The following is a 23,537-nucleotide window of genomic DNA, read 5'->3' as shown; positions in this document are numbered from 1 at the left end:
TGGAGACTTTTAGGGTAGCCCAGATTTTGGTTATTATTGTATACAACCAGTGGCAACAAAGCTGTATCATCACTAAAAGGGCTTAAACTTATTCCTCGAATAAGAAAATGTACTGAATAAGAAAATTTTGGCAGCTCAGCTTCCAGGAACACTTTAAGCTTTATTCTGTTAGTGTTGGTCTTTTAGTATTTATGTCTAAAACTAGTTGATATTGAAGCAAACTGGATATATTTGTTATTGCTACCCTTAATGTGTTTTATAATTTTAATTTTTATATTTTAATTATTAACTCATTAGTATGTAGTTATGACTTTGACTTTTTCTCTTCTGATATGGCCCAACTGAAACATATTTACATAAGTTATACAAACTGCATACCCCCACCTCCTCTCTTCTGGTGACCAGAATTTTTGGACAGAAATGAGGAGCCAACCACATCCATCTCTGGGACAGCAGGACTGTGAGGACTCGCTGGGAACACACACAGACCGAGCTTAGGTAAAAAACTGAAATGTTTAGTGGTGCTAATTTTTTTTTTTTTTGGCCACAGGTGGGGAAAATGAAAAGCTTTTTGAAAAATTGTATTTTTTTAAAAGAAAAGGATGCATATAACTATTAGCTATCAATTTTCTAAGAGACTGGGTTTTTTTTTTTATTCTTCTCAAAATATATACAGCATTACATATTTTATTTGGTCTCTGAAAGACTGAATCTGAAAGTATAAAACAACAATTTTCAATTTTAAATTTATTGGGTCTTCAAATTTATGCATTTAGGTAAGCCAAATATCCATGTCATTATCTGAGTGAAATACATTTCTTTTTTGGGGCACAACCCAATCACTTTAAATCTTAAATTTGTTCTTTTGTTTATTGGTGCCAACTTCTGGTGGCCAGATGTTTCATAAATTAAATATTCTTTGAAGGATTCAGACATGCTTATTTTAAAAAATTATTCATTGACATGTGATATTTCTCAATGAGATTAGTTATAAAACTCATTATTTAACTGCTCAAGTGACTATCTTTTGATTGTTTAATAAGAATCCTAGTTTTTTTGATGTCAGGAATTCTTACATTTCTTTGCTTTATTCCCTGTATGTAGTGAAGACTCATTCACATTATTTGTTCATTGATTGATTTACTTATGAGCCTCACCAATCAAAAAGTGAAATAAACAATTTTAGCGTCTCATGACTAAACCTGATATCACCCAAATGTGACAAATTCCTAATGATATCTGCTATGCTCTGCTGCACTCTGGATCCGTGTCAAATCCAACTCAGGGCAGCTTGACAAAACTGACTAGAAAAAAAAAATGTATGTGATCAAGCAACTTTGTTGATTATCTCAAATGCACCTGAAATCATCATGTAAGTCGGTATTGTGGTGAAGCCAGAGGAAATGGAACTATTGTCATTTTGAAGATTAGTCAATAAATCACATGTGGGAAGCAATTTCCTGCACCAAAATTGTATTTCTTTTAGCCAACTCCAGATTCCTTATGAATCTGTAATAAGTTTTTCACTTCTACTACCAAAAAATCAATAAAGGGACTTCCAGAAAGTGTTCTTATAATGATTTTTTTTTTTTCAGGATTAGAATTAAAAAAAACCTCAACAGTAAAATTTCATACCCATTACTATGATACTTACCAACTCAACGTTATTGGTACCGAGTTTGTAATCATATGAGTAAGGGTAGAGCATCATTTGGGAGTATGAGTGGATTGTCAGATATGCCTTGATGGAAGAGAGGTTGTTGCGGATGAAATCAGCCAGGGCCTTGGTCTCCTTTTCAGACTCTGCAGCAGTTCCACAGTAAGTTTCATCACAGGGGTTTCGAGAGGCTCCGATTTCTGTAAAAACATATGATGTTAATGGCAAGGATTACCTACTGAAGTTCTTTTGGTGATGTTTTAAACTTTCAAATTAGGGAGTTGTTTTCTTAGGAGTCCTTATCAAGGAGTCCTTAAAGTTGTCCCAATTATGTATAAATTAAATAGTATAATATCCACTTAATCACAAGATTAGGATGGTATGTTTTTAAACTAATGTGGTGAAAAGTTGCATGTAGAATCACCAATGTGTCTCTGTGTAGTATTACATGATGAGATCAATATAGTCTAAGAAAATTAACAAGTAGGGGACAAACTAATATCTATAAAAATTATTACTATGATCATTCTTAATTGCATTACAATTTATTTAAATAATTATTTATTTAATGGCTGTTTCCTTCTCTAGGCTATACCTTCCATGAGTAGTAGAATCATATCTGGTTTGTTTAGCTTTATGTCTTCAGCATCTAGCACAGCTGGAAATGCAACAGAGTTCTCAATATATTTTGGTCAAATGAATTAAACGGTTTTTTTGGGGGGGTGCTTTTAGAAAGTTCAAACTCTAAAATATTAAACTCTACAGTTTTTCTTATTTTAGACACTGCTGTGTTTTCTTATTTTTTCTCTTATGTTTTTCAACTGATACAAGCAAAATGGCCAGCTAGATACTTACTGCACCAACCAGCATCAAAATTTCTGTTGAGGTCTGTGCCAAAGCAGCTAGAGCCAGCATGGGTGGAGCGAGTCTTTCTCCACAATCGGTTCTGAAAGTGGACTGTATGGTTAGGACAAAGATAATAAAAAGAGGTTGGTTTTAATTTCATTAGCCTCTCTCAGCATTGGTGCATATACCTTGGTCCAGGTGTAGATGTAGCCATCGACATTGACCACAGGGAGGACATAAAAGTCTAACTTGTCAAGAAGCTCTGTCATGTGGATCTCACGTCCATAGGTACGAACAGCCTGTATGTGAATTATGAAGAGAAATTTCATGGAAACATGGAATGTATGATGCTGTTAAAATTTACAAAGACTGATGAATGTTAACTTTAGTAAGCAGTATTTCCTATTCGGGTGGACAATATTAATATTTAAAAAGCAATCAGCAAATTACTACCAATACTTGTTATATTTTTATTTAGAATTGTTATTCCTAATTCTTCTCTGTTTCTATGATACTTCTATTGTGTCCATATATAACTCACAGAATGATTACTTTTTATTTTAACTTTTTAATTTAATGAGAAACCCTTAATTAAAGACTTCTAAAGAACATGCATACTCTTTCTTTTAAGATAACAACTACAATACTTTCTTCAAAGTTAGTAGGGTATTAATGTAACACTTAGTTCTAGTAAATAAGAGGTGTCTATTGATAGCTATGCATGTTCCAAATAATGCCATTTAGAAATGTATTTTCTGTGAAACCTTCTGTAGATGATCTCACTAGAGGGAAAGTTCAATATAAAAAGGTAGTGAGAATGCCTCTCATAATCAGTGAGCTTACACTCATGGATTTTGGGGAGGCTCTCACCAACACTCCAAGCTGCATAGTGATGGGAGTCTCTATTATTGTCTTTCTCATTAAGGGACAATCCTGTAGCCCTTGTTAAGTAATGCAGATACTTGTCTATGAACGAAGGACATCTTGCCCATTTAATATATTCTCTTAGTCACAGTGCCTCTGTTCCAGCATATTATTAAGCTTAAATTCAACCCTTCCCTAGGCTTACTTGAATAAACTTTAAAATAGATCAGATTTCTATGTGTGAACAGTTTTTACATACTCTTTGTAATTATATATATATAAATTAATTACAATATTACATGATAAAGCATGTGCTTTTTAGGTTAGAGGAGCTATATAATCATGTTCTTTTAATAGTTTACAACTTGGAAATAATGGTAAAATTCAATTCTAAGATCCAATTATCGTCTTCTATAAGGCAGATGGTGAGTTACATTGTGAAGCTAAGTGATGCCAATTGATACATAACGTCTAGAAACCAAGACTACACAACAAATATATACAGAAGCACTTCACAAAAAAATTATGTTGTATATAATAATATTCTTATATATTTAACACACTTCAATGTTTTTAACTTTTAATTTTGAAATAATTTTAGACTTACAGAAGAACTGCAAAAATAGTTCCTATATACCCTTCATCCAGTTTCCTGAATGTTACCATCTTACATAACCATGGTGTAATTATTAAAGTGAAGAAATTAACATGGATACAATATTATAAACTAAAACTATAGACTTTACTCATATTTCACAAGTTTATCTACTGGTGCCCTTTTTCCATTCTAGGTTCCAATCTAGGATCCTACTTTGCCTTTATTTGTCATGTCTCCGTAGTCTTCTCTGATCTGTGACAGGTCTTCAGTCTTTTTGTGTTTTATGACTTTAACATTGTTGAAGAGTGCTGGTCAGGTCATTTTTCAGAATGTCCCTGGCTTTGAATTTGTCTAGTTTTTCAAAATTAAATTTTGTTTATGATTAAAGGGAGGTCATTTATTTTAAGATAGAATATCACAAAGGTGATGTATCTTTTCACTGTATAATATCTGAAGGTACATGATATCGATATGTCTTGTTTATTACTGGTGATGTTAACCTTGATCACTTAGTTAAGGTAGTTTCTTCTACTTGGTTTATCCACTCTAAGTTTTCCCTTTATAATAAATACATTTCTGGGAGGAGATAACTTTGAGACTGTGCAAATGTCCTCTTTCTCCCTAAACTTTATCCGCTAATTTTACATTCATCTGTAAATTTGTCTGACGTGATTATTGCTGTGGTGTTCTAGTATGTTTTGCTCATTCTTTGTACATATATTAGTTGTAATTCTGCAAGAAGTAGTTGTTCTTTAACTCTCTTTTATTTATTGAATCATCTATGTATATCAGTATAGACTCATGCATATTTTAAAAGTTGTCTTTAAAAGGCTTTTACATATGTCTTATTATTAGAATGATAAGGAGTGAAAAACAGAATCATTCAGAGTAAGGACTGCTATGCATTCTTTTCTTTTATTCTGAAGTATACAATGATTATTAGCCAGGAGATAATGATCAAATTGGTTTAACCACAACCATTAGCTTTTCAATGACCAATCTACTAAGCTAGTTGTTGGATTCTCTACCAAACCATGGGTGAGAAAGTTCAGATGAGTGAAATTCAAATAAATACCTTTTTTTTTTTTTTCATAGAGACGAGGTTTCACCATGTTGCCCAGGTTGGTCTTCAATTCCTGGGCCCAAGCAATCCAGTCATCTAGACCTCCCAAAGTGCTAGGATTACAGGCATGAGCCACTGCACCTGGCTCATAAATATAATTTTCTGTTTAAAATCTTGCCTTATAAAGGTCTGTTGATGGAAGTTTAAACTAACTTCCAAAATTGCAAACTTGTAATTATGATTTTTTTTCTGTGTTATTATTCTCTCTAGGTTTTAAGGAATTAATTGAAAATTAAAAAATACATTTCTCTTTGCCAAAAACCACTCTACACACTGACCTCTCTTACAAACCACTGGCAAAATGCAGGAGAAATCCACTCTCTGGCATGGAAACCACAGTCCATGAAAATGGCAGGCTTATTTTGTCCAGCTTTGCCAACCTATTACAAATAAAAGGAAAAGGGAAATCATAATTCATCATAGGACATTCAGGGGTTAACCTCTACTACCCGTCTGGGCTTGAGACTCAACAAGTGAAACCCAGCAGCAGCAAGAGCTAGATCCCATGATTAAATTAAAACATAATACTAACACAGTATGTTCTTGCATCTAGACACACAATGTTTGAGTCAAAAGCTTATGTGGCTATTTATTATTTTTATTAGCTTGACAAGCTCATATTTTCAGATGATGCTTGATTACCTTGCTTAATTGTACTCACGTGGAGATTATTTTCAGCTGCTGTTATTAGGTGACATGACCAAGACAACTGGATGAGTAATTAGAAGTAATCATGATTGCTGCTAATCTTATAAGAATTTTTACTACTCTCTCATTTATTCCTTGTCTTTTTATTGCCTTCATTAGAATTACATGACAAAAATGGTGTTAGAAGGTGACAGAAACAAATTGTTGATATGCTTTGTAATGTTGTCTGATAGACGTGAAGTTTATGAACCTCTTTAGCAAATGGATTTGCAAACGGCAGCCGGGAAAGAAGAATTTCATCAAGGTAGATAATCATTTACATTGCTTACAGGAATGTGGTTAAATTTATAGGTCTTCTCTTATTTTATTGCATTTTTCCTTTTGAATAAATCAAAATAATGATTTTAAAATCCACATATGACAAAAGAAGCTGGAGAATCTGATTCCCTCGGGGATGTAGGCAGGAAAGAGTTATAACAATGTTTGGGATAAGCATGTCTGTGAAACAGATGTTCATGTGTTAGAATTCATTGATTTAAAGCCCTCAAACATGGCAAGGTCATGGTTAAAAATGATTACCTTGAGGAGGTACAGAGCACGTCCCTCAAATGTGGTTCCGATAACACTGCGGGAGATGAGGTCTGGATTCTCAGTGGCGACTTGTTGAGTCCAAGCCTCTATCTACCAAATGGAATCATTTGTGGATCAATGTGGCATACTTGATTCAATTCCCAAAGTAATATCTGTCTAAATCATGTGCGCATCATACCGTTTCCCACTTGTTGTACTTCTCATAACTGTGTCCTGTTGCACGAACCCGACTATCAAACTGAGCCTCCAGCACATTTCTCAGGTTGCTTATCAGTACCCTGCAATGAACCAAAGTGGGTGTTCCTATGAACACAAGTGTATTTTCCCCCAGTGAACACACATAAAACCCCAGAGCCACTGCTTTAGTAGATGGCGCAGTGCATTCTCCAATAATTCTCATGTTGTCCTCTGGTTATTCCTGATGACCTTCAGCCCGAGCTGCTCCAGGGAGATTCTGTTACTGATCATAAAGAGTGAGTAAGTCACTGAGGATACTGGAGAGTGCAAGCAAGGTAGGATCTTCCTCAACTCAAACCTCAGGTATTTGACTATCTGTGTGCCTTAAACTTGGAAATTGGTTGCCCCTGGTACCTGGGGCACTTGGGCTTCCACACAACAGTGTGTACTCGAAACCTATCTATGGTCTTTATTCCTTAGGACTTTTCTGAATTTAGAACTTAAAGTCTTATGAATCAGGAAGCTACTCAGTCCTGGGTAAATGGGAGGAGTTGTCACTTTGGACCTGTCTCTAGGTTCTGAGAAAAATATCTTGTCTGGAAACTCAGAAATACTAACAAGCTAAAGACTTACTAGGTAAAAGAAGAATGGGTTTAAAGATCTAGTTTCTACTTGCTTGTCTTTTGGGTGGTTTAAGTAGTCTAACAATGGTTTTGTAGCAAGGTAATATGGAAAGTGGTAACAAAAATTTTTGAGGCCTACCTATTTAGATGAATGGATTGTTCTGGTGACAGTTTCTATTATGAGGCCAGTCTGAAGGTGTGCGTATGTGTGACTTCACTTCCTTTTCTACTTTGAGTGAAACATATGCTTGGAAAAGAGAAAAGTTTATGATCATTAGTGTCCTTGATTGCAGTACTGTGAATATTACAGACAGAGGCCACTTTGCAGAAATTTCTATTATCCAGAGTTAAACCTTGAAATGATTTTATCTGATACACAGAGAATTGCAGACACACATCAAAAGTCTGCTTCTCCTCTGGCTGACCCAAGGACATTCTGATGAAGTATGTCAGGGACAGCCTCTGAACCTTCCTTCTGGTCACTCCTTCAATTGGTGAACTTGGGTATGAACTTGTGTCTGTTTTTGGAAAGTGTAATAAATTAATACTAAATGGGATCTGTTTCCTAGCAAAAGACAAGCAGTTTCTTAAGGTCTTAACTATCTTAAGACAGTGTTTAAAAAGGAAAAAAAAAGCAGATTTTAAAAGTTATTCCATGGAAAAACATTTTCTGTTGAACAGCTGCCAGTGCTTTGTGAGTATATTAGTTTTCTATGTCTGCTGTCAGTTGCCACAGACTTAGTGGCTTAAAACAATGTGAATTTATTATTTTATAGTTACGTAGGTTAGAATTTTAACACAGGTCTCACTGGGATAAAAATGAGGTGTGGCTAAAAAAGAGGTATCAACAGGGAAGCTCTAGGGGAGAATCTAATTCCTTGCCCTTTCTAATTTCTAGAGGTCACCTGCATTCCTTGGATGCACCGTCTTCTCCACCTTCAAGGCCCCAACAGAGGATAAAGTCCTCACATACAATCACTGTGACCTCTTCTCCCTCTCTCTTTCACTTTAAAGACTCATGATAGCATTGGACCTATAGGACAATCCAGAATAATCTCCCTATTTTAACATCAACTAATTAGGAGTCTTAATTCCATCTATATCTTTAATTCCTCTTTGTGATAAACATAACATATTCAGATGTTCTGGGGATTAGGATATAGACTTTTTTGGGAACCATCAGTCTATCTGCTGATTTTAGTCAGTACTATAATTATATTCAGTACTTCAATTGAATTGTTAGAGAATAGGGTAGAAGTGGAAGGAATCATGAATGAGGAATCAAAAGATCAAGGTCATAGTTTTGCCTAACTCATGAATTGGCTTTAGAAAGATCATCTAATTCCTGGACCTTAATGTCATAAGTTTTAGAATGGAGTTGTTTGATTAATAAATTTCAACATCCTTTTCAATTCTAAAATGCAGTGGCTTGACTCCAATCCATAAGCCTTAGTCGTTTACATACATGTTTTCCAAGTTTATGAAAAAAATAGAAATTTGCCAGTTACGACTGTCATACCCAGGAAAATGTGGAGGAAATCAAAGGCTAAAAAATAAGTATTTCAGAAAAATGATATTCAAGGATAACAAAAAACTAAAAGCAGGTTAGCCAAACCAAAATAAAACAAAGCAAGCAGGACAAAGACCTGGAAACAAAAAAAATCAACCGGCAGAAACTGCTAAGAAAACAATTATGTTTCGATATCATAATTTGAAAGAACAATCTTGCCTAATAAGGATGAGCTTCTCTGAATGAAAAAAAAAAATCCAAGAAGAACCAGAAAATGACATTCTCTTTCATTTCAAAGCTTCCAGAACTTATTGCTATCCTCTTACCTGCACCCAGTCCTTGAGTTCAAATTATTTAGAAGGATCAGTGACTGTGTGGGGGCTGGTATTTTGTTTGGTACTAGGAAACATTCTGTTAGAATTATTACTATGTTAAATATTAAACACTTTCATCAATATCCAGGACAAAGAAACATAAAAAACCAGTTAGTTAAATTGAAGATGACACCCAAGAGTAAAGGTATCCTCTAATAACTTGCAAAAGAGCACCAGAATGAGGTTGAAATGTGGTGCTGACTTTTGCTTGAAGGTGGGGGACTGACCTCAAATGATCTTTCCCAGCCCTGTGGTTATTTGATTTTATTAGATTTAGGACAAAGTACTACTTTAGCTATATTACAAAATATTATGACTAAATAATGAGCTTCTGTTCTAGAAGATTAAAACAATGCCTCACAGCTCCAAAATAGAGAAGCATGTGTAGTATTTTATACTTTTATATGCTCTTTTTATCGTGCCATCCAACTTCTTTTTTTTTTAAACATGCAAGCAAATTAGATAACTGGGACTCACAAAAAAGCAAGGAACACAATGTCTGAGAAGTAAAGAAAGACGTGACTCTGTTTTATCCCCCTTTCAGATTTCTGGAAAATGGAGTATTTGATTACTGCCTGGACTCTGTGCCTGCTGCTATTGAAGAATATTACTACGTGCCCATTGCTATCTTAGGACAAGTGCCTGTATGCCTCTGAAAAAAATATGCAGGAAAATGATATAGGTGTTAGCAACAATCAGTCTCCCTGAGTCAAATAGGACAAAGGCAACCTTTCTACAATCTGTAGCACGGAATTCTGAGGAGGGCAGGCAGCCTAAGGTTCTGTCAACTTAGCTTCACAACCATAAGTTGGAAATTTACATGATCTGATTCATAGTCTTTCTGTTACTAAGGTTAAAACTTTGGCATTTAAAACTACAGTTATCTTTCTTTTTGCATACGTTTTGAATTTTTTCTTATGATAATTCAGGATCTGATTAAAGCTGCCAAAGAATACAGGTCTTGGTGAAGAGGGTTGGAAACACTGAAAAAATCTGAGAAGTTATTTTGGTGAAACTTGTGCAGTGAATGGCTCTTGTTATATACAAACAGGATTGCAAATTTTTGCCAGCAGGAAATCATCTAAATACAAATTAGTTACCATGTGAGGTAATAATGGGATGCACAGGGACTGCTCGCAGCCCCAGCAAGGATATTGCTGGTATGCTTCTCCAGGATTTCCAGGGACTTATTATTATTTAATATTTAGAAAATTATATGCTACAAATGTGCTAAGCAGTGAACAGAGAAGCAAAAATTAACAAGCTCTTAGCCCTCAGGGGATGTCCTATGTTCTAGATGAGGCAACATTAATACACAATTCCCAAAAAGTTCACCACTAAAAAAGGAAGTGCGTTTTCTGATTATAAATAGAGAATGAAATGCTCTCATCAGAAACCTTTTACTGTTTTGTGATAAGGGTAGAATTAAGACATCATTCAGGTAGCTAGGGTTAATCTATGGTCGCTGATCTTTGTTTTTCTTAAATAATTACAAAGAAACTCATCTTTTCAAATGCTACTGAAGGCTCCAAAGACTAGAATTTTAGATGTCCTTTTCAGTATAATAAAAAGAGCAAAATGTTATAGACATGAATCTTAATCACATTTTGAGACTTACTAGGCTATATCTTTGTTTTAAAAAGACAGTCAATTCTTAAGGTCACATTTTGACACTTCCCTCAGGCAGAAAGCACGTAGCTAAGCTTTGTGAGGCATGATAATGGGGTTAAACACAGGAGTTTCTGTTGACTCTTAAAAAACGTGTAATCTCCCTCTTTTATACAACAGTAAACCATAGCAGCAGTCTCAGCAATATAATATCAGTTGTAATTTATTTTTATATAGTTTTGTTTTATTTTCACAGCAGCCCTTTGAGAGAGGCATTATATCTTCATTTTATGGATAAGAAAGCTGAAGCTCAGAAAGGCTGAGCAAATTACCCGCAATCACACAGCAATGTGCAAAGCCAGGATTAGAATCTGGTCTGTTTTTTCCCAAAGCCTTTAGTTGTTGCACTGTGCTAAACCACTTCTCCTGATGGAGGTGCAGATTTTATAGGTGACAGTTCTGACAGCTTCACTGGCACAGATATTATTCTTTTACATTTTTAAGATATGAAAAACAAGATAAATTTCTGTTAAAATTATATAGCTTACATTTTTCGAAAACATGACGAAGACTTGAGTTTGTGACGGGGGATTGTTGGATAAACATTTGAATGTTCAGGACGGGAGCCCAAGACTTTGTCTTTGCTCCTCCCTAATCCACTCCCTGGAGGAGGACCTCTGCTTTGTACTACAGACCTTGTTTCTTCCTTCCCTGTTGTGTAAATGTTCCCGGGTTAGCACAGTCTTTCCCACTTCTAAGCCTTAGCATTTGTTCTGTTCTCCACCTAAAGTATGGTTTTTTGTTGTCTTTGTCTGCCTAACTGACTCCTACTTATCTTTCAGTTCTTAACTGAAGCATCATTTCCTAGGACATCCTTCCCTGACCCCTAGACATGGTCTATTCTTCTGCACTCCAGCTCTTCACTCTTCTTACCATCTATTAAATACTACTGCAATTCCACATATAAAGTCTGTTTTCCCCTAAAGGATGTTAGGCCATATCTATCTTTATTGGTACTTGATACATGGAGACATTCAATATTGATTTGTTTGATCAGCAAATGGACAACTGCCTCTACGTAGGAAAATGTTCTTGTTGTAAAAGACCTAGATGGACCAGAGTGGTATTCAGGGAGGGAGACAGGAACAACTTAGCCAACTACTCTAGTCCTTTGGGGACCACTTTCCTTTCTTTGCATCTTTCTCTCCGTGCTTTCTCCTACCATTAGAGATAGTGGTGGGACTTCAGAGAAAAAAGGACAGAAGGGCCATTCAGACTGACTCTAGATTTATCCTAATGCTTAAAAAGCATAAATAGCCCTGATAGCTCATAGTAGGTCTGGCTGATACCCTAGAAAGAGATGATAAGATTTGGGGTTAAAACTATGTCTAGTTGATAATAGAGTATCCATTGGCTTGGGTTAAATCTATGTCTAGTTAACAATAGAGTATCCATTGGCTTGGGTTAAAACTATGTCTAGTTGATAATAGAGTATCCATTGGTTTGGCCTGTGCTCTATACATTGATTGTAAAATGGAGCAAGTCAGATATCTGGCAGAAGACTTGGGGTTAAAGAATCAAAACCATTTTCATTAGAGCAATAACTAAACACAAAATCCATCAGAACTGAAGTCTTAAGACTTGGAATCCAGGGCCAATCCAGCTCTACCATTACCTATTTGTGGGGCCCTGGGGAAGGCATGGCGTTGGTTTCATTTCTACCTTCCTAGAGTTATTCAAAGGCTCACATGAAAGCATACATGGGAGAGAATCTTAATATTTATAAAATATAAACTTACTTGTATTGTAGTTCATTCTGCTTTAAAACATTCTCCACAGTGACAATATCTTCTGCTTTGACACGGAAGTCAACCGTACTGTGAGGTTTAATTTGTGTGACAGAATCTGGCTTCCAGAAGTCAATCTGAATCAAGGGCAAGATAAACTATATTGGATACCTATAATTCAATGAGTGAATGATCATCTGCAAGCACATTATTGCTCTACTCAATTGAGTTATTTTCAAAATCAAATAATGCATGAAATCTCTTGAAGATATTTCCTTTGAGTGAACAAGGGTTGGAACCAAGCAGTCAGATGTTGATAAAAGTCTTTATAAATATATACATAACCTTGGTTATCAATGAACATGAAAAACATATAATCATTTCCTATAATGCCAGTTAGTTGTATTCTGTAACTGTTCTTTTCTATTTAGTGATTTTCTGGAGCACTAGCTTCTTGGGATAGCAGTGTTGTGGTAATGGATTTATGTGCCAGATGAATGATGATGAATTAACTTGAACTACAAAATTTAGTGGAGAGAGATTAAGCTTACTGTTTTACTTTTTACTTATTTTATGAGTTTGTCTTGGAACTCAATTCTGTGCAAGTCAGAGTAATGTGTAGAACCAAGAGCATCCCTGACCTGTGGTGGATACATCAGGAAGAAAAATGGTATCTTTTCACAGTGGGTATATTGGCATTGTGGCTGGAAACAAATTGCTCTTGAGGATCCAGTCATTTACTGACATTTTCATTTATTCAGTTTACTCATCAACTATTGTTGAGAAGTTACAATATGCTAGGCTCTGTGTCTGAGACTAGGAATACATTTGTGGGCAAGTCAAACATGGCCTTTAGAGAATATGAAGCCCGAAACAGCAGTTCTTAAAAATCTGTGGATGTGTGGTTTTAAGTAGCACTTTTCAGTGGAGATTATTAGCCAGGACATACTGCATCTTGTAGGTGTCTGTTTTTCTCTTCCTTCCTTGTGCTAAGCAGAAGCTTAGAAGTCTGAGATCAGCCTCACATTGGGTCTTTCTTTGTCCCTGTGTCTCAGCCAATCTCTGTTTGGATGTTTCTGCACTGCTTTGGGGCTAGAGATGTGACTGATGGTGATATTTAGGACCACTGCTTAGAAACTTGGAAGGGAGTCTCGGCAGACCTAGAGGTTGTGCAACAGAAACTGATTAAGTAATACTTTAAGACATCTCAGTTTCAGGTATACTTGTGGAGCACCGAGTAACCTATATTCTGTCCTGGTAAGCTTTAAACTATTGTAGAAGTCTAGGGGTGCTAGGTCACGAGCCAGGCCCATAAGGAATGTCAGAGCAATGGGAGGCAGAGACAGATACTGGCATTCTAGAAGAAAAAGGTGTGAGTGTGGTTGTCACAAAGGGATTGAAAGGAAAGAGCATCAATGTTTGGATGAGGATTCGCTGTAGAAGGTGACCTAGTGAGTCAAGGATGAGAGGTTAAATGAAGTGAGGAAGTATAAAGGCATGCAAAGATAAGGACAGAGAAAGCAAGGGGCTGGGGACAACTTCTAATTAGCCAACATTGTGGAGAGAAGTCCAATGAAGATAAGCACATTATAAGAGAAAGCATATTTTTGAAACTTAGCTCTGAATTTGTGTTCCCAATAAACCCATGTCATTTTATGGTGTGGTGGGAGAGGGAGGTATGTCTTTATTACAGATGACAAGGTTGAGAATTGGCAAAGCACATAAAGTCCTCCACGTATCTGTAGCTGACCTGACAGTGTCTCTCTGACTTTTTAGTGTGCTTAGTATACTCCCCCTGGTAATATCTGCCTCTCTGTTCCTGAGGGCTTTTTCCCCTAGAACTGGGAAGAGCCAAATGATCAACTCCAGGTATACAAGAGATACCAAGGAAATTAGTCTTTCTGGTTCAACCAATAACCCCGAAAAGCGAATGTTGAAATACACAAACTCCCTCACCTCTCAGGTGGGATAATTCTGAAGCATGTTGTTTGCACACGTTCCTAGAGTTCCCCTGTGGGTTTGCCTCCAGCTGTCCTCTGTGGTAGCTGGCTTAGCAGTGTTTCCTTTGTCGGCTGCCTTTACTTTTATGCAGCACTCCCCACTTCTTTACCAGGGCTCCCTGCACTTCCCAGATAAATTTCTTTCCCTTGAATCTTTGTCTCACAGTCTGCTTTAGAAGAGCCTATATTAAGATTCTAGCTTTCCACTCAAAGCATCAAATGCCTGCATGATATTCTTGGTGGTGGTTCTAGCAGAACCCTGTGTATATCTAGTGCCACTTCAGAACAGCTTAATTGCTTATGAGTGGTTTTATTTCTAATATTAAACTGAAAATTGCCATCTGTATCCTCCTAAGCTCTTATCCATTGGTCCTAGCTCTGCCAAATATGAGAAGAGTATACATATGTAGAGAAAGTGTTATTTTTAAGATTACAGTGTGAGAATTATGGATTCCTTAAAAGGGGGCAAATAAATCTCATAAACATGTCTGACAAAAACTTATAGACCTAACTTGAAGTTGCTTAAAAATTTCAGTTTGACATGGAGAAAACTAGTTAGCAAATCTGTCAACATACAACACTCTGGAGTGCTGCATGTGTGACACAGACCTAGTATACTGGAGTTAGTCTCTGGCACTTCCTAGGAGAAACATGGCTGGAAATCAGGAGCAATGCTATAGCCTCATAGCTCAATGCACCAGATATGAACAGAGGCTGTAAACTCAAACTAATAACACAAGGAGATAAATATAAATTTCAAAATTACCAAGACCTTGTGAATGAGATGTTTGTCTGAAATATAAACATGGAATAAATATAGAATGTAGATGTAGGGAATTAAATTATACATTATAAAGCTGGAAAACTGAAGTTATGCAATTATGAATGTGACAAAGAACCATACAGAACAATTATTGGATGATTAAGAGATCTCTTTAAATGATAGCATTATAAGAATATCAACTTAATCAGCCAGCTGCCTAACAACTAAAGAATCCTTCTTAAAATATATCAGAAAACTAGTCCAAAAGCAAGATAAAGTAGCATGTCAACATTAAATTTTTCTGGGACTAAGATTGGCCTATAAAAGAATAAATATTGGTGTTGGGGACCTTTGTATCCTCAGAAATTTGCATGAATTTGTTTCTTCACATTGCATTTGACTATAACTCAAGCCTCTGATAGACTTTGCATTTGTCTTGGTGAAATTTTCCTTTCTTGTTGGAAAAGGAAGCCACTTCTACTCAAGGCCTAATTCCAGACAGCAGGGAGGAACTTATTGCTATAGTAGGAATGACAGGAACATTGGAAGACAGTAACCATATTACTCTAGGCATAGAGAAAAATGCCCCTTAAATTTGAGAAACACAGACTTCAAGACGGTCCAGAGAAAAGTGAATGGGTTTTATGGAGAATGCCTTCAATAAAGGAACAAGCACAAACCTGATTGTGAGGAGATAAAATAAAATCCTTACTATTCAATTATAGATGAGAAAAGAAAGGCTGCTGGAGTACAGTGTGGGCACAGATCTGTCCAATATATTCAGCTTTTAAAAGGACATGTTCAAAAGCTGAGAGGAAGGACGCATGGCCAAGGATGAACACTGGATGCCCTTGTAATGATCTTATCAGGAAGGCTACAGCCCAGAATATGCCGTTCCTATAACCGCTAAGGAGAATGAAAATCTCATTTCAGTCATATTGAAAATAAAAGAATAAAGAAGAAATATGTGTCCAACTGCTTGGAGCTAAAGCATGATGTTTGCAGCCAGAAGAAAGAAGCTCTATTTAACTCTTGTTTGGCTTCTGTCTTTTCCAAGAAGGAGTTACACTATTGCTTGTTTATTCTGTTACCACTGAGAGATTAAATTACCACCAGGATTAAGTAAACATTTTTTCAGGTTATGATTTAAGCAGAAATACCTTCTTTGAAAAGAGAACATTGAAGCCCAAGGTAGACGAGGACATAGGTGATTGATTATACTAGCCATGTAAATTATATTCAAAATCCCAGACCTAATGATAGTAATAACAGCAAATCCATATAGTTCTTACTATTTAAGTTATTTCAAAGTGCTTTACCTACATTAATTCATTTACATCTCACAACAGTCTTTCGAAGTGTTTTACCTATATTAATACTATTTACATCTCACAAGGTAAATAGTATTATTATCTTCATTTACAAGTGAGGAAGTTGAGACTCAGGTATCCAAGTTCAGCTAACAAGTAGTAGGGCTGGGAATTGAACCCAGGCAGTCAGTCCAGACTCTCTGCTCTTGAGCACTATGAAATGCTGAATTTTAGATAACTAAAAAAACACTGCAGATGTGATTGCAGAACTTTCTCAGCAATCTTGGAAGAATCAGAGCTTGAAGGGCTCACTGGGGAGTAGAGGGGGCAAATTTTAGATTTTATAAACAAGAAAACAGGTGAAGCCCAGAAGCAAGAGCTGCTGGGGCTTGGCATGGGTTCTGGCAAAGCTGCAGAGTAAACTGGAAGCAGATGGATTGTGAATGCTCAGAAAAGGAAGCTGTGGTCTCTGGGAGCCAGCATGGCTTAAAGCAAGAATAAGTCAGGCCCAATTAACTTCAACTTATTTTTGGGTGAGACCGCTAACCTGGTAGAATGTTGAATCTTGATCTTAGTAAAGCATTTATTCAATGAAGTCTCTGCATTGATATCTTTCTTTATAAACCAGAAAACATCAGGCAGAGTTACCTCTAGGTAACACTCCCCTAGCTTGGGTAGTTGAGTAAACGTACGCCGGAGAATAGGTTAATGAATCACTTCAGTGCTTAACACTATGTTGTCTGGCACATCGGAGATTCATGATAAATATGAACCGAATGAGTGAAACATGAAGAAAGCCTGTAATTCTGTGACTCCTGACCTACTTAATATTTTATCAGTGACAAGGATAAAAGTCACAAAGGTATGCTTATCAAACTTGCTGGAGATACAAAGTTAGGGGGAAGAATTATTTCCCTGGATAGCTGAAATAGTTTTCTAAAAGATCTCAACATGCTGAAAACAGGCTGGCAAGACACATCTTAAAAGTGCAAATCTAAAATCCTACATTTAGGTGAAAAAAGTCAATTAGGTAAGCACAGAAGGAGGGATACCCTGTTTGAGTATGATTCATGTGAGGAAAAATAATTACCTAATGGCTTTGATTGAACACAGGTTTAATATAATCTAATAGTGTTCTATGACTGCTCAAGATGCTAGAAAGAATCTTGGGCACCATTAATAAATGTCTGCTTTACAAATGGAGGCAAGTAATGGCCCTGTAGTATGTATTAATCAGAGCACACCTGGAGGCCCATTGTCAATTCTGGTAGCTACATTTAAAAAAGGAAGTATAGACACAAGACTGAGCTGTATCTAGATGTGAGCAGAATGATCAAGAGTCTGTAAACCATAAGAAAAATTATGGAAAGTCTGAAAAAGATAAATCTTAGAGGTAACACAATACTTAAGCCCAATGGGTCAAAGTTAGAGAAAGAAGCCTTCAGCTCAGAATAAGGAAGAAAACAGTTGGAATAATTTGTAAGGCAAGTTGGCTATTCCAACAAGTCGTATACAAACTATTCCTCAAAGTACTCAAGGTTTTATCAGGGGTAGCAACCAGGGATGCTGTTTCCCAGAAGGAAATTCCAGATTTCAGTGGGATGCTGGAAGAGATAATTTATATTTTTTTCAATTTTTAACTTCTGAGTCTGTGATTATGACACTCTCCACCTTCTTTCTTCCTATATGCCTTAAAAGCTACAAAATGACTATTCATGTGTATGTATGTGTGTGTGTGTGTGTAAGCTTGCAGATTATTTTAGTTTATAAATTTATGAAGAAACAGCATAGGCCCAAGTGGAACTACTGTAATTGTGGTCAGCAATAGCTTCCTGCCACATCGTATATACAGTTTAAAATGTCGGTTCTCACCTCATATATAGTGGATTAAAAAAAGGAGTAGCACAGAGATGTCAGGTTTTTGAAAGCAAAAGAAAAGTATGAAAATCACTCATGGCTTTTTACCTTCCTTTTCCCCCTCACGTCATATCATTAAGGAGACCTGAATCAAGGTCATGAAAACACAAGCTGTTTGATTTGGAATGAAAGAAAATCAAAGAGGACAGATGATACATGGGATGTGGAAATGAATTTGAAGTTGGACAAAAGCCCAGTTTTTCAGTAATATCCAAGTTGATCATTTTTCTCTTTTGCCTTAGAAGGAAAGTGACTGCACATTAGATGTTCTATGACCTTCGTGACAGTTCCAACTCATCTAGTTGTCACGCTGTCAGCTCTTTTAAAAGTTACCATGGATTTATAATACTACAGGGCTTATGGCAATCTAATTTAGGCAGAAAAAGAAGATATTATGGCACTAAATGTTTTCCAAGGTTTTATTTCTTGCTACCAAAAGTGCTATAGTTAACATTTCATGTTATTTTTTTCCATTGTTGGAATCACAGTGCAATCTAAGATTTTAAATTATATGTGAACTAAATCTAAATTGTTACTTACCCGGGTGGTGCTGGCCAACTTGCGGATTATGTTAATTTGATTTTCATCTGCAACATTGACACGGAACACCTTCTCGCTGAATGATGAGATAGTAGAAGCACAGAAAATTTAAATTGAGTGATGTGTCCAAATTTTGAGGCTTGCAAGGAAGAAGGACTTGCTCCTTAAGGATGGCTTACTTACCCTTCGAAGTGCTCACCACCATGATGAGCGGATGCCAGGGCCACAGTCGCCAGAACCAAGAGCGCCAACATTGTGTCTGACTAGGTGTAGTAGGTAGTTCTCATCTGCTTTTATAATCCAGAGTGTTCTTTGCTTTCTTCTCCTGATTGCAAACAGGCACTATCATACCTTGATTAATAGTTTTCCTGGCATTGTTGCCTTGGTAGCTGTGTAAAGTCTGAAAGGGTATCTCTCTCAACACCTGTGGAAATAGAGTAAATACTCTCAAATTCAATTTATTTAATTTGGATATCAGTGCTTGAGCAGGCTGGGAGTAAATTAGATTTAAATAAAATCTATTTTGTATTTTTTTCTCCATTTTGAATTGAGAATTACACACGTAAATTATACAGATTTTAGTGTAAAGTTTCATGAATTTTGACAAATATATAAACCCATGTAAGACACATCCCAAATAAGATATAGAACATTCCATCACCTTAACAAGTTCCCTTGAGCACTTTTCCAGTCTATTTCTATACTCCTCTCAGGCAAATGTTACTTTGATTTCTAGCTTTATACATTAATTTTGCCTATATTAAACTTCATGTAAATGAGATTATACAATATGTATTCAATTGTGTCTGGCTTCTTTTATCCAAAATAATATTTTTGAGATTTTTTTAGTATTTTTGTTTGTATTAGTATCATTAATAATAATCATTATTAGTATTAATATTATTTTTTGAGACAGAGTCTCGCTCTCTTTTCCAGATGGGAGTGTAGTGATGTGTGATCTCAGTTCACTTCAACTTCCAGCTCCTGGGTTCAAACGATTCTTGTGACCCAGTCTCCCAAGTAGCTGGGATTACTGGAATGTACCACCACGCTTGGCTAATTTTTCTATTTTTAGTAGAGATGTGGTTTCATTGTATTTTCCAGGCCGGCCTCGAACTCCTGGCCTCAAGCGATCTGCCTGCCTTGGCCTCCCAGAGTGCTGGGAATACAGGCATGAGCCACCATGCTTGGCCTTGTTGGTATTATTGGCTTGTTCCTTTTTATTAGCAAGCTATATTCCATTGTATGAGTACATCACAATTTGTTTAGCCATTTTCCTGTTGATAGATATTTATAATGTTTCCAATTTGGTGTTATTAATAAAGCTGTATAAATATTTTTATACAAGTTCTTTTGTTGGCATATTTTTCATTTAAGGGGTAAACGTGAATGGAATTGCTAAGTAACAGTGTAAATATAGGTTTAACACAATAGGATTCTGCTAAACATGTTTTCCCCCGTGGTTTGTACCATTTTAAGCTTCCATCAGTATCTAGTGTCTTCGTGTTGTCTCCAGCATTTTGTTATTTTTAGTATTTAACTTTGGTATTTCTAATGAGTATAAAGTAGTATCTAATTCTAATTTTAACTTGCATTTCTCTGATGGTTAGTAGTGGTGAACATCTTTTCATGTGTTTATTGACCACTTGTAAATCTTCTTTTGTGAAGCATCTATTAAAGTCTTTTACCTTTAAAGAAATTGGTTGTCTTTTAATTCTTGCATTGTAGCAGTTCTTTATACAGTATGGACACAAGACCTGTGTTAGAAATACATGTTGCAAATATTTTTTCCCAGTATGTGGCTTGCATTTTTATTTTCTTCAATGTTATCTTTTGATGAACAGACATTTTCAATTTTGATAAAGTTTGTTTACCAACATTTTTCTTTTATAATTAGTGCCTTTACATTTTTTTCAAAGGAATCTGCCTATCTCAAGGTCTCAAACACATTCATCTATGTTTTCTTATAGGAGATTTGTGGTTTTGGGTCTTTATGTAAGATATGAGTCTTTAATGTAAGATATGAGTCATTAATTTTAAAAAATATGGATATTCAGTAGTCCCACTGTTATTTGTTGAAAAGCCTTGTCTCTCCTCATTGAATTGTACTGGTTTCTCTGTCAAAATTCATCTAGCCATATATTTGTCGAGTAATTTCTTGACTTTTTATTTATGATCCATTGATCTATTTGTCTGATTTTATAAAACTACCACAATATCTTGATAACTATACTTTATAGTTAGTCTTAAGATCAGAGCATGCATAAATCCTCCAACTTTGTTCTTTACCAGGATTGTTTTGGCTATTCTAAGTACTTTACATTTCTCTATATATTTTAGTATTACTTTGTCAGTTTTCATGAAAATGTTGCTAGGATATTGATTGGGATTGCATTGAATCAGTAGATCAATTTGAGAAGAACCGATATCATTCAATTGAAAAATATGGTATTTCTCTCCATTAATTTGGGTTTTTGTCAATAAAATTAGATTTTATTCTACCTGCAGCATAGCAAGTTATCCTGACACAGTTTCATAGATGTTGTCAGAAGGCATGAAACTCCTAGATCAGAAAAATAAAGGATTTTTTTATTCTTGGCACAGCAAGGAGCATGAGCTTCATGTTTGTTTCAGTTCTTTTACTTCCTGGTCCCATAGAGATGATGTGCAGGTGGGCCCAGGTAACTGCTATGTATACCAGTTTGTATCACAATTGGTATACACTGAGCTTAAGGAATTCCAAATCTTGAGGAGGCTGATGGTAAATCTTCCCAAGCTTTACCTTAGAGGAGTCATTGGCTTTATTATCTTGGATAGCAAACAGAATAATTCCTTTGCTTTGGAGACACTATCCATGTTTTACAAGTTGTTTGCTCCACAAATATCCTTGAAAAGATAGTCTAGAATAGAAGCTGTCCCAACATATGAAAAGACAGAGATACCCAAGGAGATTTGTCTCTCAACCACATGTGCCACTTTCTACACCTTCTTGACTGAATTTTCCAACAAATATGCTACTCTGTTGGTCATTCTGATTAATCCAACTGACATGACCTGACACTAAATCCATTTGATTTGTCTCATGTGGCATTTAATTAAAATGAATATTAATAGGACTTCAATCAGCATCATGAGGCCAATCTGCAACACTCACCTCAGCCTTGTCTCCCCAGGGTACTGGACCCAACCAGTGGAACAAATAGTCTAAACCGTCAACGTCTGCCTTAGAAAGCCGGGCAGCTTTCTCTTTAAGTTTCAGTACTGACTGTTCCACTTCACCTGAGGCAATAATCTGGGTACAACAGATTATTATCTGTTAACTATTGTTAACAATATTAACTATTGCGCAAACTCTACCATGGCCAGCAAGGAGGAAGTCTAGGGTAATTCTACCATCTATAACATCCTGGCCAGTGAGTCGGGGCTGACTTAATGCCTCCCAGGGCTAACATGGTGTTTAGTGCATTTTGTGTGTGTGTATGACTTAGGATCCAATCTAGGATGCCTCTTTAGTGTTCTTTAATCTGGACTAGGACCTCAGCCTTTATCTTTCATAATACTGACATTTCTAGAGGGTACTAGTCAGTTTTTGTGGAGGATGTCCCTCAGTTTTTGGCTTGTCTCCTTGTTTCTTATGATAAACAGTTTTTTTTTTTTTTTAAGTTAAAGAGCCATTGCTGTACATTGAGATCCATAGAGAAAGTGCTAGAACAAGTGAGAGCTGGACAGGCACTAGATGACTGTGCCTTACTGAGGAAAAATAGCCAATCATAAGCAGAGGAGATCCTAAGACGCCAAGAGACAAAATGTCATCATATACATTATTTGTGCAAATTCGCCAGAGCACCCAAATGCTTCAGTCAGTTTCTCAGAGTTTTCTAAGAAGCACTCAGAGAAGTGGAAGACCCTCTCTGCTAAAGAGATAGGAACATTTGAATACATGGCAATGACAGACAAAGCCTGTTGTGAAAAGGAAATGAAAACCTGTCTCCTTCCTACAATGGGAAAAAAAAGTTCAAGGATCATAATGCACCCAAGAGGCCACCTTCAGCCTTTTTCCTGTTCTGTTCTGAGTATTGCCCCCAAATCAAAGGAGAACATTTCAGCCTATCCATTGGTGTAAAGAAATGGGGAGAGATAGGAAATAACACTGCTGCAGATGACAAGTAGCCTTACAAAAAGAAGGCGGTGAAACTGAAAGAATAATATGAAAAGGACATTGTTGCACGCTGAGCTAAGGAAAGCCTGATGCAGCAAAAAAGGCAGTCATTAAGGCTGAAAAAACAAGAACAACAAGAAATAGAAGAAAGAGGAAGACCAGAAAGATGAAAAGGATGAGGAGGAGAAAGATGAAAAAGGGAAGATGAAAAGATAATAAATAAATTGGCTCTAGTACAAGTTGTTTCCCTTGTCTATAAAGCATTTAAATCCCCTGTAAACTCACTCCTTTTAAAGAAAAAATTGAAAGGTAAGGCTGTCTAAGATATGTTGTTAAACTGCATGCTATCTTTTTCTGTATGGTTAATACACTACTAAATGTACCTTCAGATTGTCCTGTCCTAGTTGTGTTTTCAATAGACACTAATGTTGCCTGCTACAGT

The 23,537-nt window shown here is 36.2% G+C and overlaps 1 protein-coding gene across 1 annotated transcript in view; it reads right to left on the bottom strand.

Annotated features, from left to right (window-relative positions):
- The window catches only part of CPB1 (carboxypeptidase B1), a 31,556-nt gene extending 12,196 nt beyond the window's left edge, over positions 1 to 19,360 (bottom strand). Inside the window, exons 1-9 of the mRNA XM_017523801.1 lie at positions 19,120 to 19,360; positions 18,937 to 19,012; positions 12,419 to 12,543; positions 6,506 to 6,605; positions 6,316 to 6,417; positions 5,367 to 5,468; positions 2,692 to 2,802; positions 2,513 to 2,603; positions 1,655 to 1,857 (exon numbers count right to left, since the gene is read on the bottom strand). Of these exons, the coding sequence (XP_017379290.1) occupies positions 1,655 to 1,857; positions 2,513 to 2,603; positions 2,692 to 2,802; positions 5,367 to 5,468; positions 6,316 to 6,417; positions 6,506 to 6,605; positions 12,419 to 12,543; positions 18,937 to 19,012; positions 19,120 to 19,190 (981 nt within the window). The 5' untranslated portion in view covers positions 19,191 to 19,360. The remainder of the gene's footprint in view (positions 1 to 1,654; positions 1,858 to 2,512; positions 2,604 to 2,691; positions 2,803 to 5,366; positions 5,469 to 6,315; positions 6,418 to 6,505; positions 6,606 to 12,418; positions 12,544 to 18,936; positions 19,013 to 19,119) is intronic.
- Between the last annotated feature and the right edge of the window lie 4,177 nt (positions 19,361 to 23,537).

The sequence above is a fragment of the Cebus imitator genome, unplaced genomic scaffold (genome assembly GCF_001604975.1).
Source record: "Cebus imitator isolate Cc_AM_T3 unplaced genomic scaffold, Cebus_imitator-1.0 Scaffold30, whole genome shotgun sequence".
In the NCBI taxonomy this organism is placed as follows: Eukaryota; Metazoa; Chordata; class Mammalia; order Primates; family Cebidae; genus Cebus; species Cebus imitator.
This window is presented reverse-complemented; position numbering and strand designations above follow the sequence as displayed.